The sequence below is a fragment of the Trachinotus anak genome, unplaced genomic scaffold (genome assembly GCF_046630095.1).
Source record: "Trachinotus anak isolate AG129_WGS33_773 ecotype Australia unplaced genomic scaffold, CSIRO_AGI_Tana_v1 ptg000016l, whole genome shotgun sequence".
NCBI lineage: Eukaryota > Metazoa > Chordata > Actinopteri > Carangiformes > Carangidae > Trachinotus > Trachinotus anak.
Genome location: NW_027273867.1, coordinates 11,348,268 through 11,364,477, shown reverse-complemented (window position 1 = coordinate 11,364,477; position 16,210 = coordinate 11,348,268). Strand labels below are relative to the sequence as shown.

The following is a 16,210-nucleotide window of genomic DNA, read 5'->3' as shown; positions in this document are numbered from 1 at the left end:
ACCCAGATTAAGATGTTAGAAGCTGTTTAGGTCAGAAAAGCATCTGAGCTGCTGACTGACAGACCACCAGCTCGCTCTCTTGTCTACCTGACAGACTGATGCGTCTCTATGCATCCATGTGACACCTCTGTTTGACGTGTTGGGTGTCACAGACCTATTAAATCCTGCTCTGCAGCTGCGGCGTGTTGTGACAGACTGAAACAACACTGGTTACTGCAGTTGTGGACGCAGCCATCGGATAACATTGCTTGATTTTGGCTTTGACTTTGCAGGAAGTTTTTGGAGCTTAATCCATTATAGGTACTAAAAGAAAGCATATCTCAGACCACTCTTTAATTTAAATTTGCCTCTTGTGAGTCCCTCATGTTTATGTGAGTGTAATTCTAGACCACCTGAGTACTCTTAATAACGAATGTCTCTGAAATCAGTTAAAATCAAATCCCTACCTTATAGTTTAACTTTTTTTTTTATTAAACCTCTGGGCCTTTCATTTGTAGTTCTATCATACAAATCAAGAAAAATTGAGTTAAGAGGTTTTCATTGGTCAGAGGCATAATGGTGCTTGTATTCCAGCTTTCACCGAATCCTGTAGAGTCAGTTTGTTTGAAACTGTGAACGAGGCAGCGTTTGTTTGTCTAAAACAGGATGAATGAAAGCAGTAAAGCAAAGTGAATGACAACTCATGGTTTTATGTCTGTAGAACCTGGTAAAACTTTGTGAAACAGTAACTCATTATCTACTCAATTATCCTGAGTGTCACCACTTTAATCTCCAGAGCAGTAGTCCTGGTTTGATTGGACCATTTTATATAATAAAATTGTGATAATTGGACAAGAAGTGTTGTTAAATTGTCTGTAGATATTGACGAGAGGTCTGACATTCTTGCACATTATTACCTCCTCCAAACAGGTTGTGTTTAACCCATTACATTTTGGGGGGGTGATCCACTTAAAGGGTGCATCTAGAAAATTTTGAGATAGGCATTGTGAGATTATTACATTATTATTATCATATTATTACATTGTGAGGTAATTTTATCGACACTTTTTCAGTTTCTCACAAAGGAATGTATAGATCTTATAATTTATGTGACAAATAAATCAGTCATGTTATCAGACTATTTCCTTTTTCCTTTTATTGCCCTATCATAAGAGCTAGACACGTGTGTAGCATTGTTTGGCCTTGGCGGGGGTATGCACTATACTGAATGCCATTCTAGTTATTACTTGGACCAAACAGAAGCAGGACCTTTACAGTGGAGCTGTTTGAAAAATATGTCAAAGAATTCAGATTTCAGTATCACTCTGACTCTGGTTTTTAATGCAAATATTCAAGCAGATTTAAATAGAATATTTAGCAGGGACATTTCTTTTAAGTGATTTGTTCACAATTCCCCTGCTATGATTAGCAGATCATCAGGAATTTTATTTCAGGTTAAGAACTGAGGTGACCTCTCTTTGTGTTGTGGAGCAGAGCAGAAATGCTGGCTGTGTTGTGGCTCCGGGCAAAAGGCTAGTTAGGCCTCCTAGTTTGTTTTGAGCCTCATCTCCTCTGTCTCTTGGTTAGGCAATGGTCTGGACCAATCGCAGCGGAAATTTGAAAGAGTCTGGCACTGTTGTTATGTGGAGAATAATGTGAATATGCATGATAGGCCAGTTCCTTTGTCCCTTAGTTCTTCTGCATCAGGCACAGTGTAATTTGATGTTTATTTCTGTGGACTAGCCGACATATTCATTGTCAAGAAGGACACCGTGTGCGTGCTACATCAGTATAGTATCACTCTCAGCTCACATGTAAACACACATATGTGTCAACACAGAGTGACACTTTCATCCTTGTGTCTGCACCAGGATAAAGGTGAATGACCAGATCGTGGAGGTGGATGGGACCAGTCTGGTGGGCGTCACCCAGAGCTTTGCTGCCTCCGTCCTCAGGAACACGTCGGGAGTGGTTCGGTAAGACACATTATAAAAACAGTTAGGTATCATTTAAGAAAAATATCAGAACAAAGTGAGAGGGATTGGACACAAGTATAATTATGTAGCTAAAGATTTTCAACTTTAACATGAAATATGATCTAAGACTCGCGAGTGGATTCATCTTAACACTTGTATTTTTCTCAGCCACTGATGAGGACCCTTGGATTACTAAAAGATTATAGAAACTAAAGTGTGTCAAATGTTATAAGCCCAAAGAACCAGACTGCCATCGTACAGTGTCACACATAATTCCTACCAGCCTAAAAAAATGTCTTCTAAATTCAGCCATGATTTGTGACGTCTCTCGTCTTCACTTTTCACTACCGCCTGTTCGTCCTGCTGTCGCGGCGCAGAAGTTGCACTTCTGCCACTTGAGCAGACGCGCTCAGTGAGGTTTTTTTTTGGCGGACCTCCTTAGCTTCATTATCATATCTGAGATAGGTGAAAATGCAGGAACGCAATATGTGACAAAAGTCTTCCGTGTTTGACAGTAGAGCAGTTTTTGGCAGGGGTCCACTTAGAGCAGTGGGGGAGCAGACAGAACACACACACACACTCACAGCATGGCAGGAAGGCTTTGATTTGGAGAGCCAGTGCTGTCCTTGGCAACTCTGTGAGCCTGCCATCTCAGATTTCAGTTGTTTCTTCTCTTTTCTTTTTCTTTTTCTTGGTGTGGTTTAGTGTCGTCTGCTCTTGTCCACTCCTCTTTTTACTCTTCCACTCTGTCACTGTCCCGCTTTCCCACTGAAGCCTTGTATTCTTTGTCATGCTTGTCCATCCATAGACACCCTGCACAGTGGCGAGACGCCTGTTGTATTACTGTTAAATAATCCAGAGGCCTCAGTGTGGTTTTCAACCTCAAGCGTGTTGTGGTCAATACGTTCTCTGAGGGACTCAGCTGTGGAAAGATAGGTGACTGTGTGGAGGCTACAGTGCCCAGGGAAAAGCCGGTGGCTGGACAAAGACATTTCGAACAGTATCAAAACAGACAGCTGAACTAATATTGACAATGGGGGTTTTCCTCATACCAGGGTGTGTAGGTGAGGCAGCCTTGAAAAGGCCCCATCTGTCACCTGTCCATCTATCCAAGTATGAATAGATTAATATGAGAAGTGCAGAAAGCTAATCTGCCTGTAAAATATCTAGAATTACACAGAATAAATGTTAATATTTTAAATCTAACATATGAAATAACAACACTGTGACCATCTTTTAGCAAGCTGTGATGATAATTGACACTCCTCAGTGTTATTTCTCCCAGAATCACCAGACCTATTTTCCCTCTTCTCTCTCACTATTTCAGTCTTCCTCCATCACTTCTCACCCACTCACTCCGCCACCTCCTCCTCCTCTTCCTCCTCGTCCTCCTCCTACTCAGTAAATCCTTCCCTCGCTCTGTCTGATCACCAGAGGTTTTATGGCCAACTGTCCTAGATTTGCCATTTTAGCTATATTTAACCTCGACCTCCAGCAGCAAATCCTCCAGGTTTTAGTCAGAAGTTTCCCTTCATCCCTCTGACTATAAAAAACTGTTATACACATCACCTCAAGGGAAACACAAGAGAAATATGCACTCCGTAACATAAAATAAAACGCAGGATGCATGCCTTTATTTCATTAACGGAAGAGAGTTTCTGGATTTAGACCTAATTTCAGCCCAACGTGGCATGATGCACATTTATTGGCTGTAAATGCACTCACACTAATTGTCTAACAGGGCCAAGCTAACATGAGTTTATAGCTGTTTTCCCTTTACAAAATACATTTCCTCCACAACACAAACCCACTGCTAATTTTATCATGACACACCTAACCATTCAATCTAATTTTTAGTACCTCAATCCACCGATTCTTCTTCCCAGTTCTAAAAGAGAATATATTCTATATTCTTCATACTGTCAACAAATCCCATTAAAAGACCAAAACTAACAGTAACAATAACCACTAACCATAAAACTAAAAGTATTGTTTTTGTAGCTGAAGCCTGATAATGGCACATTCCTCTGTGCCACAGACTTCCATTGTTATACAAAAAACTGTTACTGCATCAGTGAGCCACACTGTTGCACTGGGTGACATGTTCCTTCATTATGATGAGCATGGGCACATAGTTTATTTTTAGTTAGTCGCACACACGCACGCCGTCCTACTGCCATAAATACTCACCAGAACACTAAATGTGTATTAGTCTGCGGATGAAAATAGACCCCAGCAAGTGCACTACTTGCTCTTGTTTGAGTAAGGTTTACTAAAAATGACAGGACCCAGCTGTTTCAGGAATTATTGAGCCTTTAAAAAAATATAATATTTGTGAAAAATATATATTTGTGTCCTGTTTTTAAAGATCTACATCTTCTGTTTGAACAGGTCAGTAAGTAGAGAGAGATTCATTAACACATTGGTTTTGGTCTCTTTAATGGGATTTGATAAAAATAAGGAAAATACAGAATAATAGTATCTTAATCCTTTATGGAAGTCTACCATATAACACTGAATGTTTACAACATACACAAAAAAAAATTAGCAAAAATAGACGAAATCTCTGGATGAACTTAAATATAATAGTTAACCCATCTCGACTTTGGTTGACCAGTCATATCTGGTATGCATGAATGTGTACTGACATCCTCAAACGCCTGTCAACCCAGTACTACCTACTGGAGGAGACACGTGTCCTGTAGCTCTCCCTCCTTCCTCTCTTTTTTTTTTTTTTTTTTTACTTACTCTCCAAGCACACAAGAAAAAATCAAGCTCATGCATCATACTGTAGATTTAATACAAGCCATGTCTCTATTAATCGGAGCAAATGAGATCAGTAGTGAAGGTTTCTGCAGCTGAGCAGAAGCGGCGCTGTGTGTGGCAGCCCCAGAACAGCGGGATGCAGGGAGGAACCGAGACATACTCCCCATGCATGAGGAGAAAGGCTGTTTCCAGGTCAGCTGCTCCTCAGACCTCCCTGCTGCCCAAATGCTTGTTCCAGTACACTACTTAGCTTAGCCATGGCCGTTACTAGCCCCTTTTCTCTTTTTTTCTTTTTCTACGTTCTCTCTCCGTCCTGCTCTTCAGTTGTTCCTTCTCATGTAGATCAAATGCGCCTCTCTGCTGGAGCGTGAGGCCTTTTCTACATCGCCCTTAGAAATATATGAAAGAGCTCTCGGGAACTGAATTCACTTGATTAGGCCCTATCTCGAATCCATTCTCTCTCTCTCTCTCTTTTTCTGTTGGTCTCCGTCTCTCCCTCTAACACACGAACACACACACACACATACAGCTGATAGGAGCATGCTCACGCATACACAGTCATAGGGCCCCTGCTGGTGTGGATATTTCCCAGAATAGGTTAGAGAAATTCTGATCCATCAGTGTTTGCTTTTATCAGAATTACAAGAAGAATAAATAGGGGGTCATATTAAGGATTTTCTTCTGAATGGTATAACTGTTGTTGGCATTGAAGGTACCATAGAGGGAGGAACACACCATTCTGCCTATTTTCTTTTTATGACTCTGCACCAGTGACAGCCAGGGCCAGAGGCAATATGTTTTCAGTTTGTCCGACCTGAGGCCATGTGCTGCATGTCATCCCCTCTCTCTCTCCCTGACTTTCCTGTCTCTCTTTCACTGCAACTATCACAATAAAGGCAACAAATGCCTGAAAAAATAGCTTAAAAAAATAAAATAAATATTTTCACACTGAGATTATGACAAATGGTTAATATTTGAAATGATTCAGGATAAACAGGAATTTAACCTGAAATAAGTCTGAGTGGCGGCCTTCACTGTCTCTGTCATACTGACAAATATATACACACACACACACACGATAATTTACATGAATACAGCATTTTTGGAACAAACTCCTTTTAAGAAATGATTGTGTATTTGTCAGTTTCTCAAACATCACCCTCTGCTCTTTCTCTTTCTCCTTCTCATGTTGTCTGAATGTGAAATCTACTGTAGCTATCCCATGTTTAACTACTGTTGTTAGCAGTCAGTAGCTTGGAGGCACAGCCTGTGGTTTTCCATTTAGTTCCATGCCAGGCTAATAACAGGCTGCCTGACCGAGCCGACCGTCTTCTCACATTATTATGTGTGTCCCGTCTCTCTGCCCTGCCCTGATACGTCAGCAGATATCACTGTGGTTGCTATGTGACCGTGGGCTTTGGCTGCTGTCACACAGTGACTGCTGTGGTCATTCCTCTGCACAAACAGACACCACCATGAGAGAAAGACAAGGCATCGGGGTAGAAATATAGAAAATAACACATGCTTGTGAGTTAAAACTATCAGATCTACTTCTATGTCTAAAATCTGTAAAAAAAAATTATTTATTTAAAGTTACTATCCCATTGTTAAATATTTCACACTATCAGAGTGTCTGTTACCATAATCAAATAAGGCTTAAATGAATGGGGGGTTTTTTGTGTTCATCATCAGACACTACATTTCACCTAGCACTTTGATATAGATGCAGATTTTCTTTTTTTTTGCCACAGTGCTGGTGATAGCCTTTATGTTTTCAGGTTGTCCTCACGTCTGTCTGTCCGTCCCATGCTCGTGAACGTGATATCTCAGTAACACCTCAACAGAATGTTTTCAAATTTTGTATAACTGTTCACTTGGAGTCAAGGTTTTAGTGAGATTTTGGTTGTCAAAGGTCAAAGGTCAAGGTCAATCTGATATCAAAAAACACATTTTTGGCCATAACCCAAGAGTTTATACACTAATTATGACACAAATTAACACAAATGTCTAATAGGATAAAATGATGAAATTTTATATCCAAATGGTAAAAGGTCAACTTCACTGTGAAATCATAATGTTCTGCAAAAACACTTCAGGCCATTTTTCACCGCTGTGACTTAGGATAAGGAGATTGTGACCATATTTCCTGCAACTTGGCTGGCAGAGGCATAGAACTAGTTTTTCTTTTTCTTTCATTTTTTTACCAAAAGATTTCCATACACATTTCAATATCTTGTGTACAATATGTTTTTTGTTTTTTTTTTGTTTCTTTTATGATAAGTTTTACTTTTCTTAGAAACTAATTTTCTGAAAAAAATTTAAGGAAAGAGAGGCTGTTCTAAAATGCAGTTTAGTGGCTTTTGATGATCTTATAACATAAAATTCCCATGTAGGTCTCAGTTTTTTCAGTTTCTGCAGTAACTGAAGTCTGTGCTGTCTAAAATAGTGCTTGTTGTTGCAGGTTTGTGATTGGCCGAGAGCGTCCGGGACAGCAGAGTGAGGTGGCCACTCTGATCCAGCAGACCTTGGAGCAGGAGAGGAGACAGAGAGAGCTGCTGGAGCAGCAGTACGCACACTATGACGCTGATGATGACGAGGTAATGACCACACATGACCCTGGCCACTGTACAGGACGGTGCACAATTAAAGTTAGAGCAAAGAACTGTGCATACACGATATGAATTACATACCTCATAGACAAGAGTGGGTGCAAGTAGAGTAAGACACCACTCACGTAATTTGAAGAACAGATTCTTTGAATTCATGTTAGTGAAGCTTATTTGAAGTTCATCTGCTATTAGTGTGCACACTTCTTAGAGATGGCATTGCTTTGGAAAAATTGTTGCCACTTAATGTAAATCAGCTCCCTTTTCATTACAGATAACTTGAAGTTTTAGCTTATTAACGACGTAAAACTGACTGACAGTAGGCTTTGATGGTGGCACACAAAACACTCTCTCACACAGGCACACAATTTCACACACACACACACACACACACGCACTCACACACACAGTAAGAGGATGCCATGTGAGCTTCAGTCCTAGAAAGCATCACTCAGCGTTTCCCAGTCTGTTTCTGCTGTTTATTCACAGCACGTTTAATCCACCAGACACTGAGCTCATGGCCCTGCAACTCATGCCTTGTGTGTGTGTGTGTGTGTGTGTGTGTGTGTGTGTGTATGCACCCTGCAGGCATACATGCATGCACATACACTCACTTTGCATATGTAAGCACACACCATAGTAAAGTAAATCAAGGTGTATCCTCACACATACACACACAGGAGCAGCCACACTCATGCATAGTTTTACATGCAGACACATTCACTCAGGCATCTCCTCCTGCACCAGCTTCATCAGTGTTATTTGATGTCTTTCATTTCCTGGTGGATGGTAGATTGAGAGCCCTCATGCATAAGGAAGCTGATCCCAGCACTGCCATAATCATGGCTACATACACATGTAACACTGTCAGCTCTTATTAAAGCTCCTACAGTGAGTCGAGGCTGGAATTCAACCATCACGAAAGACCTCAGCATGCTTTGTAGAGTCTCTTAAACACAAAAGAAACTCCTCTCCTTTCATTTTCGTCCTGCTGTCTCTCTGTCATCATTTCAGATTCAGGGTGAATAATGAAATAAGGAGTATAACTTGAGATTTTTTTATTTGAATGATCACCCTGTGCCACAGATCTCTGGAAGGGCACATAAACATAAGAATGGTGATTATGCTAAGATTGTTTATCCATACATAGACTGCAAACCCCTGTAAAAACACACTTCAGATCTTCCACTGTGGAGCACCAAGGCATTCATAACTCTCTATGTAACTGCCGATAGGGTAAATAGTTACAAAACCATTACAAAGATCTATGGGGCAATAAAAGGAACTCATCAATATTAATATCTCTATAAATATTAGATTGAGTTCTCACCCGGTGGACGGGGAGGGAGGTTATTTCTCACTCTGAGTGCTGCCTGCCTGGATGTGACAGACAGCTCTTTATTGGTGCTGGGGGCTCGGGTCCCAAGAGGAAGAGATCCTTCTTCAGTTAGCAATACACACCACGCATACATCAGCCCATTTGATTTGATTGTATGTAATGTAACACACATGTATGCCCATCTGTCAGCAGTTAAATGTGAACACACACATGGGAAAAATCACGGACATCCACATGAGTACGCCACATATTCTGTAAGTCTAACAATTCTAATATCCAGCCTTAAAAACTGACTGAAAGTGCTGAAATGATTCATCAGTTGAAAACTAAGTGAGACGAATTTTGAAAAACTGCTTTGATTTTCCGCTGGTTCCAACGCAAAGCAAGTGAGAGTATTCAGCTTATCCCTTTTATATGATGATAAAGTTAATATTCTTAGGTTTTGGCTGTTATATGGACAAAGAAGGCTTTATTTTTGTACTATTTTCTGGCTAGCTATGAAGCAGTCAACACACAAAGACACCAAATTATTGAACTGTATTGACAGATGTTTTCTCTCATGGCTGCTGTAAATGTTTAATGTGAAGTTGAACATATCAGAGCCCTCGAAAAAAAGAGTAATTAATTGTAATTATGACTTTTATGTTTATGAGAGTCAGAAAATAGCAATTATAGTCGTTCCCATATGACATGAAAGTGGCAAAAGATAGTTTATTGATTGAAATACAACAATTAACCATTATTTTCATCATCAGTTGATCTAGCAATTGTTTTTCTTCAATGTATCGATTAATCTCTCGGCCTATAAATTATCTGAAATAGTGAAAAATACCCACAACAAGTTCCCACAGCCCAAGAGAGAGACAATTTCAGATGTCTGGTTTTGTCTGACTAATAGTACAAAACCTAAAAGGATTCAGTGCTTAATCACTGATAATGAAGATAAGTAAAAAGCAAAAATAAAAAGTTTTGTTTTAAAATGCCTTCAACGAATAATTAATTATCCACATTGATTGAATGATACATTTTCTGTATCATTCTATATATATATATATATATATATATATATATATATATATATATATATACACATATATATATATATATATATATATATACATCCATCCAATGTAACAGTATTGCATATGTTATATCATTCTGTCAACCAGTCAAAGCCTCTCATAGTGGCTCTTGCGCACTCTCCCTCCTGTCAAAGAAGCAGTCACAGCTCTTTCCTCCAGCACTGACTGACATTATGCCAACACCATACCAATATTAGAAAGTCACAGTGCAGATCATCAAAAACTGAACACCCTCTAAACAACAGGGTTTCTCCTCAAATCGTCCTTTCCTCTCCTGAATCTTCATGCAAGCAGTAGGAGGGGATCCATTTATCATATGCAAATTGGTGACTGCCCTTCCATGTGTTCAATGGTTAACTCCACCTTCAGTAAATGGGATCTTAAGGCTTGATGCTGGCACCATGGCAACAAACAAGCCTATTATGGAAATGGTACTCTGTGTCAACCATGCATGCAGACTAATCAGGCCTGAGCACCATTATCTTGGTGGGGTGGGGTTAGGTAGGAGGGAAGTGCGGAGAAAGACGTGGAGGTAGGAGGGAAGTGCGGGGAATGAGACGTGGAGAGGATATAGGCCAAGATGGTGAGAGAGATGAGACAGAGTGTGTGTGTGCATGTGTGAGAGATCAAGACCAAAAGCTAAACTAACATAACCACAGGAGGATAGAATTGTAGATAGACCAAACAAGATAGAGAGATACAGAGACAAAGAGATTGCATGCATTAATTTTCTGCAGCATAAAACAATTTATTTCTTTATCTTAGATGTAGATTATAAGATTTATACAAGAACTGGCTGATAGAAATGAATAAAGTTAAATAGGAAAAGATTGTATGGTGCTCAGAGGGAGAAAGGGATGTTTTCATAGAGTGGCTCCACTGGAAATATCAGGCTCTGTTGGTCATCAGCCAAAGACTGAATCAGCCCATCCATTTAGATCCAAAGCCTAATGGCCGATGCCAACATTCAGTGTTCAGTATTTTGAGAATCGGAGAAAAGAAGAAGTGCCCCAAATACATACAGCATAATGGCCTGCATTAATGTCAAACCACAAAATGTTGCTCATTTCAGTCCTGTTCAAACTTTCAAAGCTGTAATGCCAAGTTTTTTCTGGTGACTTTTATTAGTCAGAGATTCTTTTTATAAATCATATATTGCTGATATTTAGCTCCATTAGGGACAAGGTACAAATCTTATTAGTTTTGACCTGTAACCTCCTTGCACTTGGAGCAAGATGGTGAATTATGTGTCATAATAATTAAAAATGACATTCAGATTTTGTCAACACAACTTATCTCATGACTTATTTTCACAGAAATGACACTTGTGGCTCAGCAGGCTGTCAGACCACTTCAGTTTTGACAAAGTTTTGGGCTGCTAAGCGGGTTAACTAAATGTTATATAACCAGTAGCATTAAAATAGCATTAGTTATGTAAAAAAGAAAGTGAAAAAAGGGTGGCGTGAGAGGAAGAGGGAACATTAAGTTTCTGGTAGCGGCAGCAATGTGCAGCAGGTAGAGCAATGTGATGCGCCCCGACTGATGCCACTTTACGGAGAGATGGGTGATGGACAGATGAAAGAAGACAGAGAAAGAAAGAAGGAGGTGACAAACAGATGTTGCACTTGGATGGCTGGATGTCTGACTGCCTGGCTGACTTCCAGACTGATGGGTGAATGCTGTGAGCTTTAGCGGATAAGGAAACAATGGGTGCTTGATTTCAGAAGTACAGAAGAGCGACGTCCTTATTTTATTTCTAGCTGGTAACTGTTCATTTTGCCGGCTGCAGCTAACAACTGCCGCTAATAGATTTTATTAGCTACAGGAAGCTTCCCGAGTTGGTTGAAAATGCCGGCTTTGGTTGACTTTTTTATGACTCGTTTTACAAACACCAAGTCTTAAGTCAGTTATGTTTTATAGGCTATGTTTTATATCATGGTAAAGGGCTGAGGCTAAAGCAAGCACTAGTTTGTTTCTCTCATGTACCATTACAGCTGAGTCACAAAGAAAAGCATATGATGACTTAAAAATAAATGTCCTGTGATCTTTGAGAAAAATAAATGTCCTGTGATCTAAAAGGTCATTTTACAGCACTCACTGTTGTTCTGAAGTTATTTCCAGAAGCCCCAAAGACTCATAACCATCTGAATGAAAAAGACAATCTCTCTGCTGCACAATAAAAAAAAAATGTTTAACCTGCTTCCCAAGTTGTGCCACAGTAGACAGTAGCTGGAAATGACATATCTCCTTGCTTAATGTACAACATGAACCCAAATGAAACATTTTATTACCAGTTACATTGGTGTACTGAGGATTTATTTCCAATATTTTAGATTTTATTACTAAATTACAGTAAAAAAAAAAACAAAAACAAAAAAAACAAAGACATCATTTCCCTTCTAACTTCCAAATTAGGAAGTAAAATTCTCCATTTTGCCTGCAAGATAAAAGGGAAAGTGGATGTCACTCACACCTGTACACTGTGCTGTGTGTATGAAGTATATCTGCAGAAAAGAAGACTGTGGTACTGACTTAACATCTTCCTCTTAAAGCAGACAGGAGAGTACGCCACAGATGATGAGGAAACAGGGACAACGGTGGCTGGTGGAGAGAAGAGCATCGAGGTGTTTGACTTGCCAGAGACAGAAGACATCTTGTCTCCCTCGGAGTTAGACGCCACTAAACTCTACCAGAAGTTTAGAGAGGTAAACTCGGACACTTCCTGATCTACAGTTCAATTCTTATTCCTAAATATCCCAATGTAGAAATTACACAACTGACAGGAGCCTACTAACACAACAGAGTCTAGCACTGCTGCTTCATCTGGCAGAGTTGTATTCTTTTTCCTAATTCCTAATCTGGATGATGAGAGGCATGAATATAAAAGCAATGTGAGACCACATTACCCACGTTTGATTAAAACCCCAGAGGAAGAGAAAGAGTTAACACTTTAAACCTGTATTGAATCCTGATCTTTGCACAATTGGCCTCTGAGAATAAAAAACCCTTTTGTTGAACCTTTGCTACCATCACTAACAGTGAGCTCACCCTAAAATTACAGCTATAAAATGGAAAATGGATTCACTGCCTGTTAAGTCGTTTATGTTTTTTCGGCTGCTGTGAAGCTGCTAGTATTGATTAAACAGTCCAGCACTGCTGGCACCATAACACTTTCTGTGGACTGCCACAATAGCCGTATGACACTTTTAACAAACAGCTTCAGCTGCACTGCAGCACCGCAGGGCATATCGAGTGAAACCATAATGTAATCCCTGGTCTCAGGATGTATACATTTGTTCCATTTTCTCTGAGTCTTGACCTCTCTGGCCCCACAATGTAGCTTTTACCTTTTTTTGTTCTAAGGGCTCTTGTCTTTGCTGTCTCTTACACACCCTGAGGAGAAAAAAAGCCAGGGGTCTGTGGAAGCCGCCTTTTAAACAATGAGATGTTAAAAGTGAAGGTTTAAAACATATGTTTGCAACCTTAATGTCCTTTTTTAAATATTATTAACTAAATCGATCAGTCTGCTTATCAACACAGATAAAAACAAGATGTTATGCAAGATAGTATTGGTATAATCACCAGGTATCATGTCATGCACTGAATTGTAAGTTTAGTATTTTGGTTGTGCATAGATTTTATGAACATTTGACCAAATTTCAAACTCATTGCTTTATCTCCATAACCTGGCAGACTCAACAAAAGACAGTTGTAAGGCTGAATATTTGTTGTAAGTCAAGATAAGCAAAAATACCAAATATGCTCTGCTGAGCTATGAAGAAATGTGTTTTTAAATGATGCCAGTGTATCTACAGCAGAATATTTATTTCAATGTAATTGTGTAGCTGCAGGAAACATAAACCAAGAGACCATGAAGCTTCAATTAAGTGTTGGAACAAGCAGATACCGGCTGTGTTGCTTTGTTTTGTAGTGAGTGAAATGGTTTTCTGACTTCATATTGTTTCAAGTTTTTTTAAGCATTACTCACATTCCCATATGTTCATTGAAACAGTTTTTGCTTGCTGTATAATCATCCCTCCTGTTCATACTGTTCATACTCCTCCAATTTAAGGGTTGAGGCAAAAATATATTCCAGTTTCTGAAGTTTATATGAAGCTTCAGCAGTCTGAGTTTTTAAATCAAGGGGGGATCTTCCAGAGGTCTGTTTTAGGACAGAATTCCTTCCATTTCTTTCCCCCAGCGCTCCCATGTTGAGCTATGGTGGAGTAACACAAAGAGGCAATTTAGTGACAAGGATTGTAACTTTGAAATATACTCAGTTCATTTGTGGATCTCAGCTGAAGTCTCGTGTTTATTACAGATACACCATGTATTTTTGCACAGAACGAGGACTATTCAAAAACTGTTTGAATGTACATATGGGCAGACTTGAAAAATTGTGAAAAAAAAAAAAAAAAACAGCTCCCAAAGACAGAATAAAGTATGATTATTGTTATTATTGTAACACTTCAAACTTTCCCTCAGCTTCCATTATCACTTCTTCTCTTTTTCTCCATTTCTGTCTCACCAGCTCGAGCTCCCATTTGCTCCCATTTTTTCATTTCTTGCTCCATATCCAGTTTTTTTCTCTTCATCGCCTCTTCTTTTTTTTTTTTCTGCTCTTCATTATCTGTCTCCCTCTCTGTGTCTGCCTTGAAATGACTGCTCATCTCAACTTGCATCCATAACTTCTTTGTCGCTCTCACTCCAAGTCAGTCTCTCAAGTTACACTTCAGAAAATATCCGCTACATGTAACACTTTTTGTCTCAAGATTTTAGGGAGTAGTTTTAGCCAGACAAACATTTCTTAGATTTTTTTCTTGTTGAATTTATTGCTATGTTAATGACTTTTTAAAACCATTTAGCCATTTATCTTCCCCTATCACTTGCCTTTCCTTGCCTCTCCTCTGAGAGTGCGTGTCAGTGCTGGAGCTGGGATGCTGTCAGGGGAGGACAGGGTTGGCTGCCTCTGTCCGTCACACTGTATCGACAGCAGAGAGAGCCTGCGCAGCCATGCATTTGATTATCTGACCGCCCTCTCTTTTCTCCCCTATCTTCTCTTTTCTCTTAACAGCTCCAGATCAAACACACAGTGACCGAGGCCGAGATCCAGAAGCTTAAAAACAAGGTAAGAGATTAAAACTGTCAGGGGGCGGGCTAGTGGTGAGTGCAAATGACAGAAGTTTGTCAGAGTTCAAACTATTTGTAAACGGATGAGGGACCGGTGTCAGGACAGCAGAGGTTCATGGTCGGTGTGGAAGCTTTAGGGGTGGGTAGCCGATTATATCATCCATTAGGGAACCTGTTTTTACTGAAATAGTTCTCTACAAAGCTTAGATACCATTTCAAACAGTCCAGCCACCTGCAACTGTTGCCTTACTCGTTGCATAAAGACAAAAAGTCTGCAAGTGCATGTATTTTTCAGTATTGTGTCTTTTAGTTTTCTTGAAAATGTCCTTCTTAGCACACACTGTTGCAAGTGTGTCTTTAGTAAGATCCAGTACTGTTTTGATTTATTTCTATTTGTGCCTACACATCTGTAGTGTATAATTTATATTTTCTGTCAAATGTTGATGGCCTGATTTGATTAATTTCCATATTAATGTGGTGTGAATGGTGCCTTAAAAGCTTTTCAAGGGGTAATGATGACTCCACTTGTACAGGGAAATAAAGTAATGAGTTCATGGTCTGAAATACAGACTTTGCTCTAAAAGGGTCTTTGTGAGGCTTTTGTCTAGGATCATCTTTGTCAGTTTTGAAAAACTGGGTTTGTTTTGGTCTTAACCAGATGAATATTTTATGAGATGTTTTCGCAAAGTTGCAGACAACAGAATTTTTTCTATTCATTCTTTGGTGTGATGGACAAACTATATAATCTGGTGAAATGTGAAATCTTTTCTTCCAAAACATGAAAAACATAGTAAAGGAGTCCTTACACACTGTTAGTTAAATATACGATCCTATCAAAAGTTCCCATGTTGTAAGTGAACTTGTTTTTGCCCACTTCCAGTTGGCATCAGTGGAGAGGGAGAAGCAGCGCTGGGAGAAAGAGAAGAGCCAGCTGAAGGCCAGCATCGAGGAGAACAAGGAGAGGATGTTGAAGCTGGAGAGCTACTGGATCGAGGCGCAGACCCTCTGCCACACCGTCAACGAACACCTGAAGGAGGCCCAGGCCCAGTACCAGGCTCTAGAGAAGAAGTACAACAAAGCCAAGAAACTCATCAAAGACTTCCAGCAGAAGTAAGTGAACCCTGGGTTAAACTGTTCATCCCAGACTGTGATCAGGGAATAAAGGAGGAATATATTCTGACTGGGACCTAATGCAGAAGGGGTAGCAAGACATCTCAAGCTTTTTCCTGTCAAGACATCCCAGTCAGGTTAGACCTTGTTTTGAGATAACACTTGTTTTGAGATACAAGTTTGTGTATATCTGTCTGCAGCAGACCTAAGGAACCAAGCAAG

The 16,210-nt window shown here is 39.8% G+C and overlaps 1 protein-coding gene across 4 annotated transcripts in view; it reads left to right on the top strand.

Moving 5' to 3' along the window:
• The window catches only part of ppp1r9a (protein phosphatase 1, regulatory subunit 9A), a 46,984-nt gene that overhangs the window by 18,754 nt on the left and 12,020 nt on the right, over positions 1-16,210 (top strand). For 2 of the 4 annotated variants that reach the window (XM_071500154.1, XM_071500156.1), the window contains 5 exons: positions 1,851-1,955; positions 7,183-7,318; positions 12,301-12,453; positions 14,823-14,876; positions 15,759-15,988. In XM_071500154.1, coding sequence (XP_071356255.1) covers positions 1,851-1,955; positions 7,183-7,318; positions 12,301-12,453; positions 14,823-14,876; positions 15,759-15,988 — 678 coding nt within the window. The remainder of the gene's footprint in view (positions 1-1,850; positions 1,956-7,182; positions 7,319-12,300; positions 12,454-14,822; positions 14,877-15,758; positions 15,989-16,210) is intronic. The other 2 variants (XM_071500155.1, XM_071500157.1) reach the window with 1 other exon arrangement.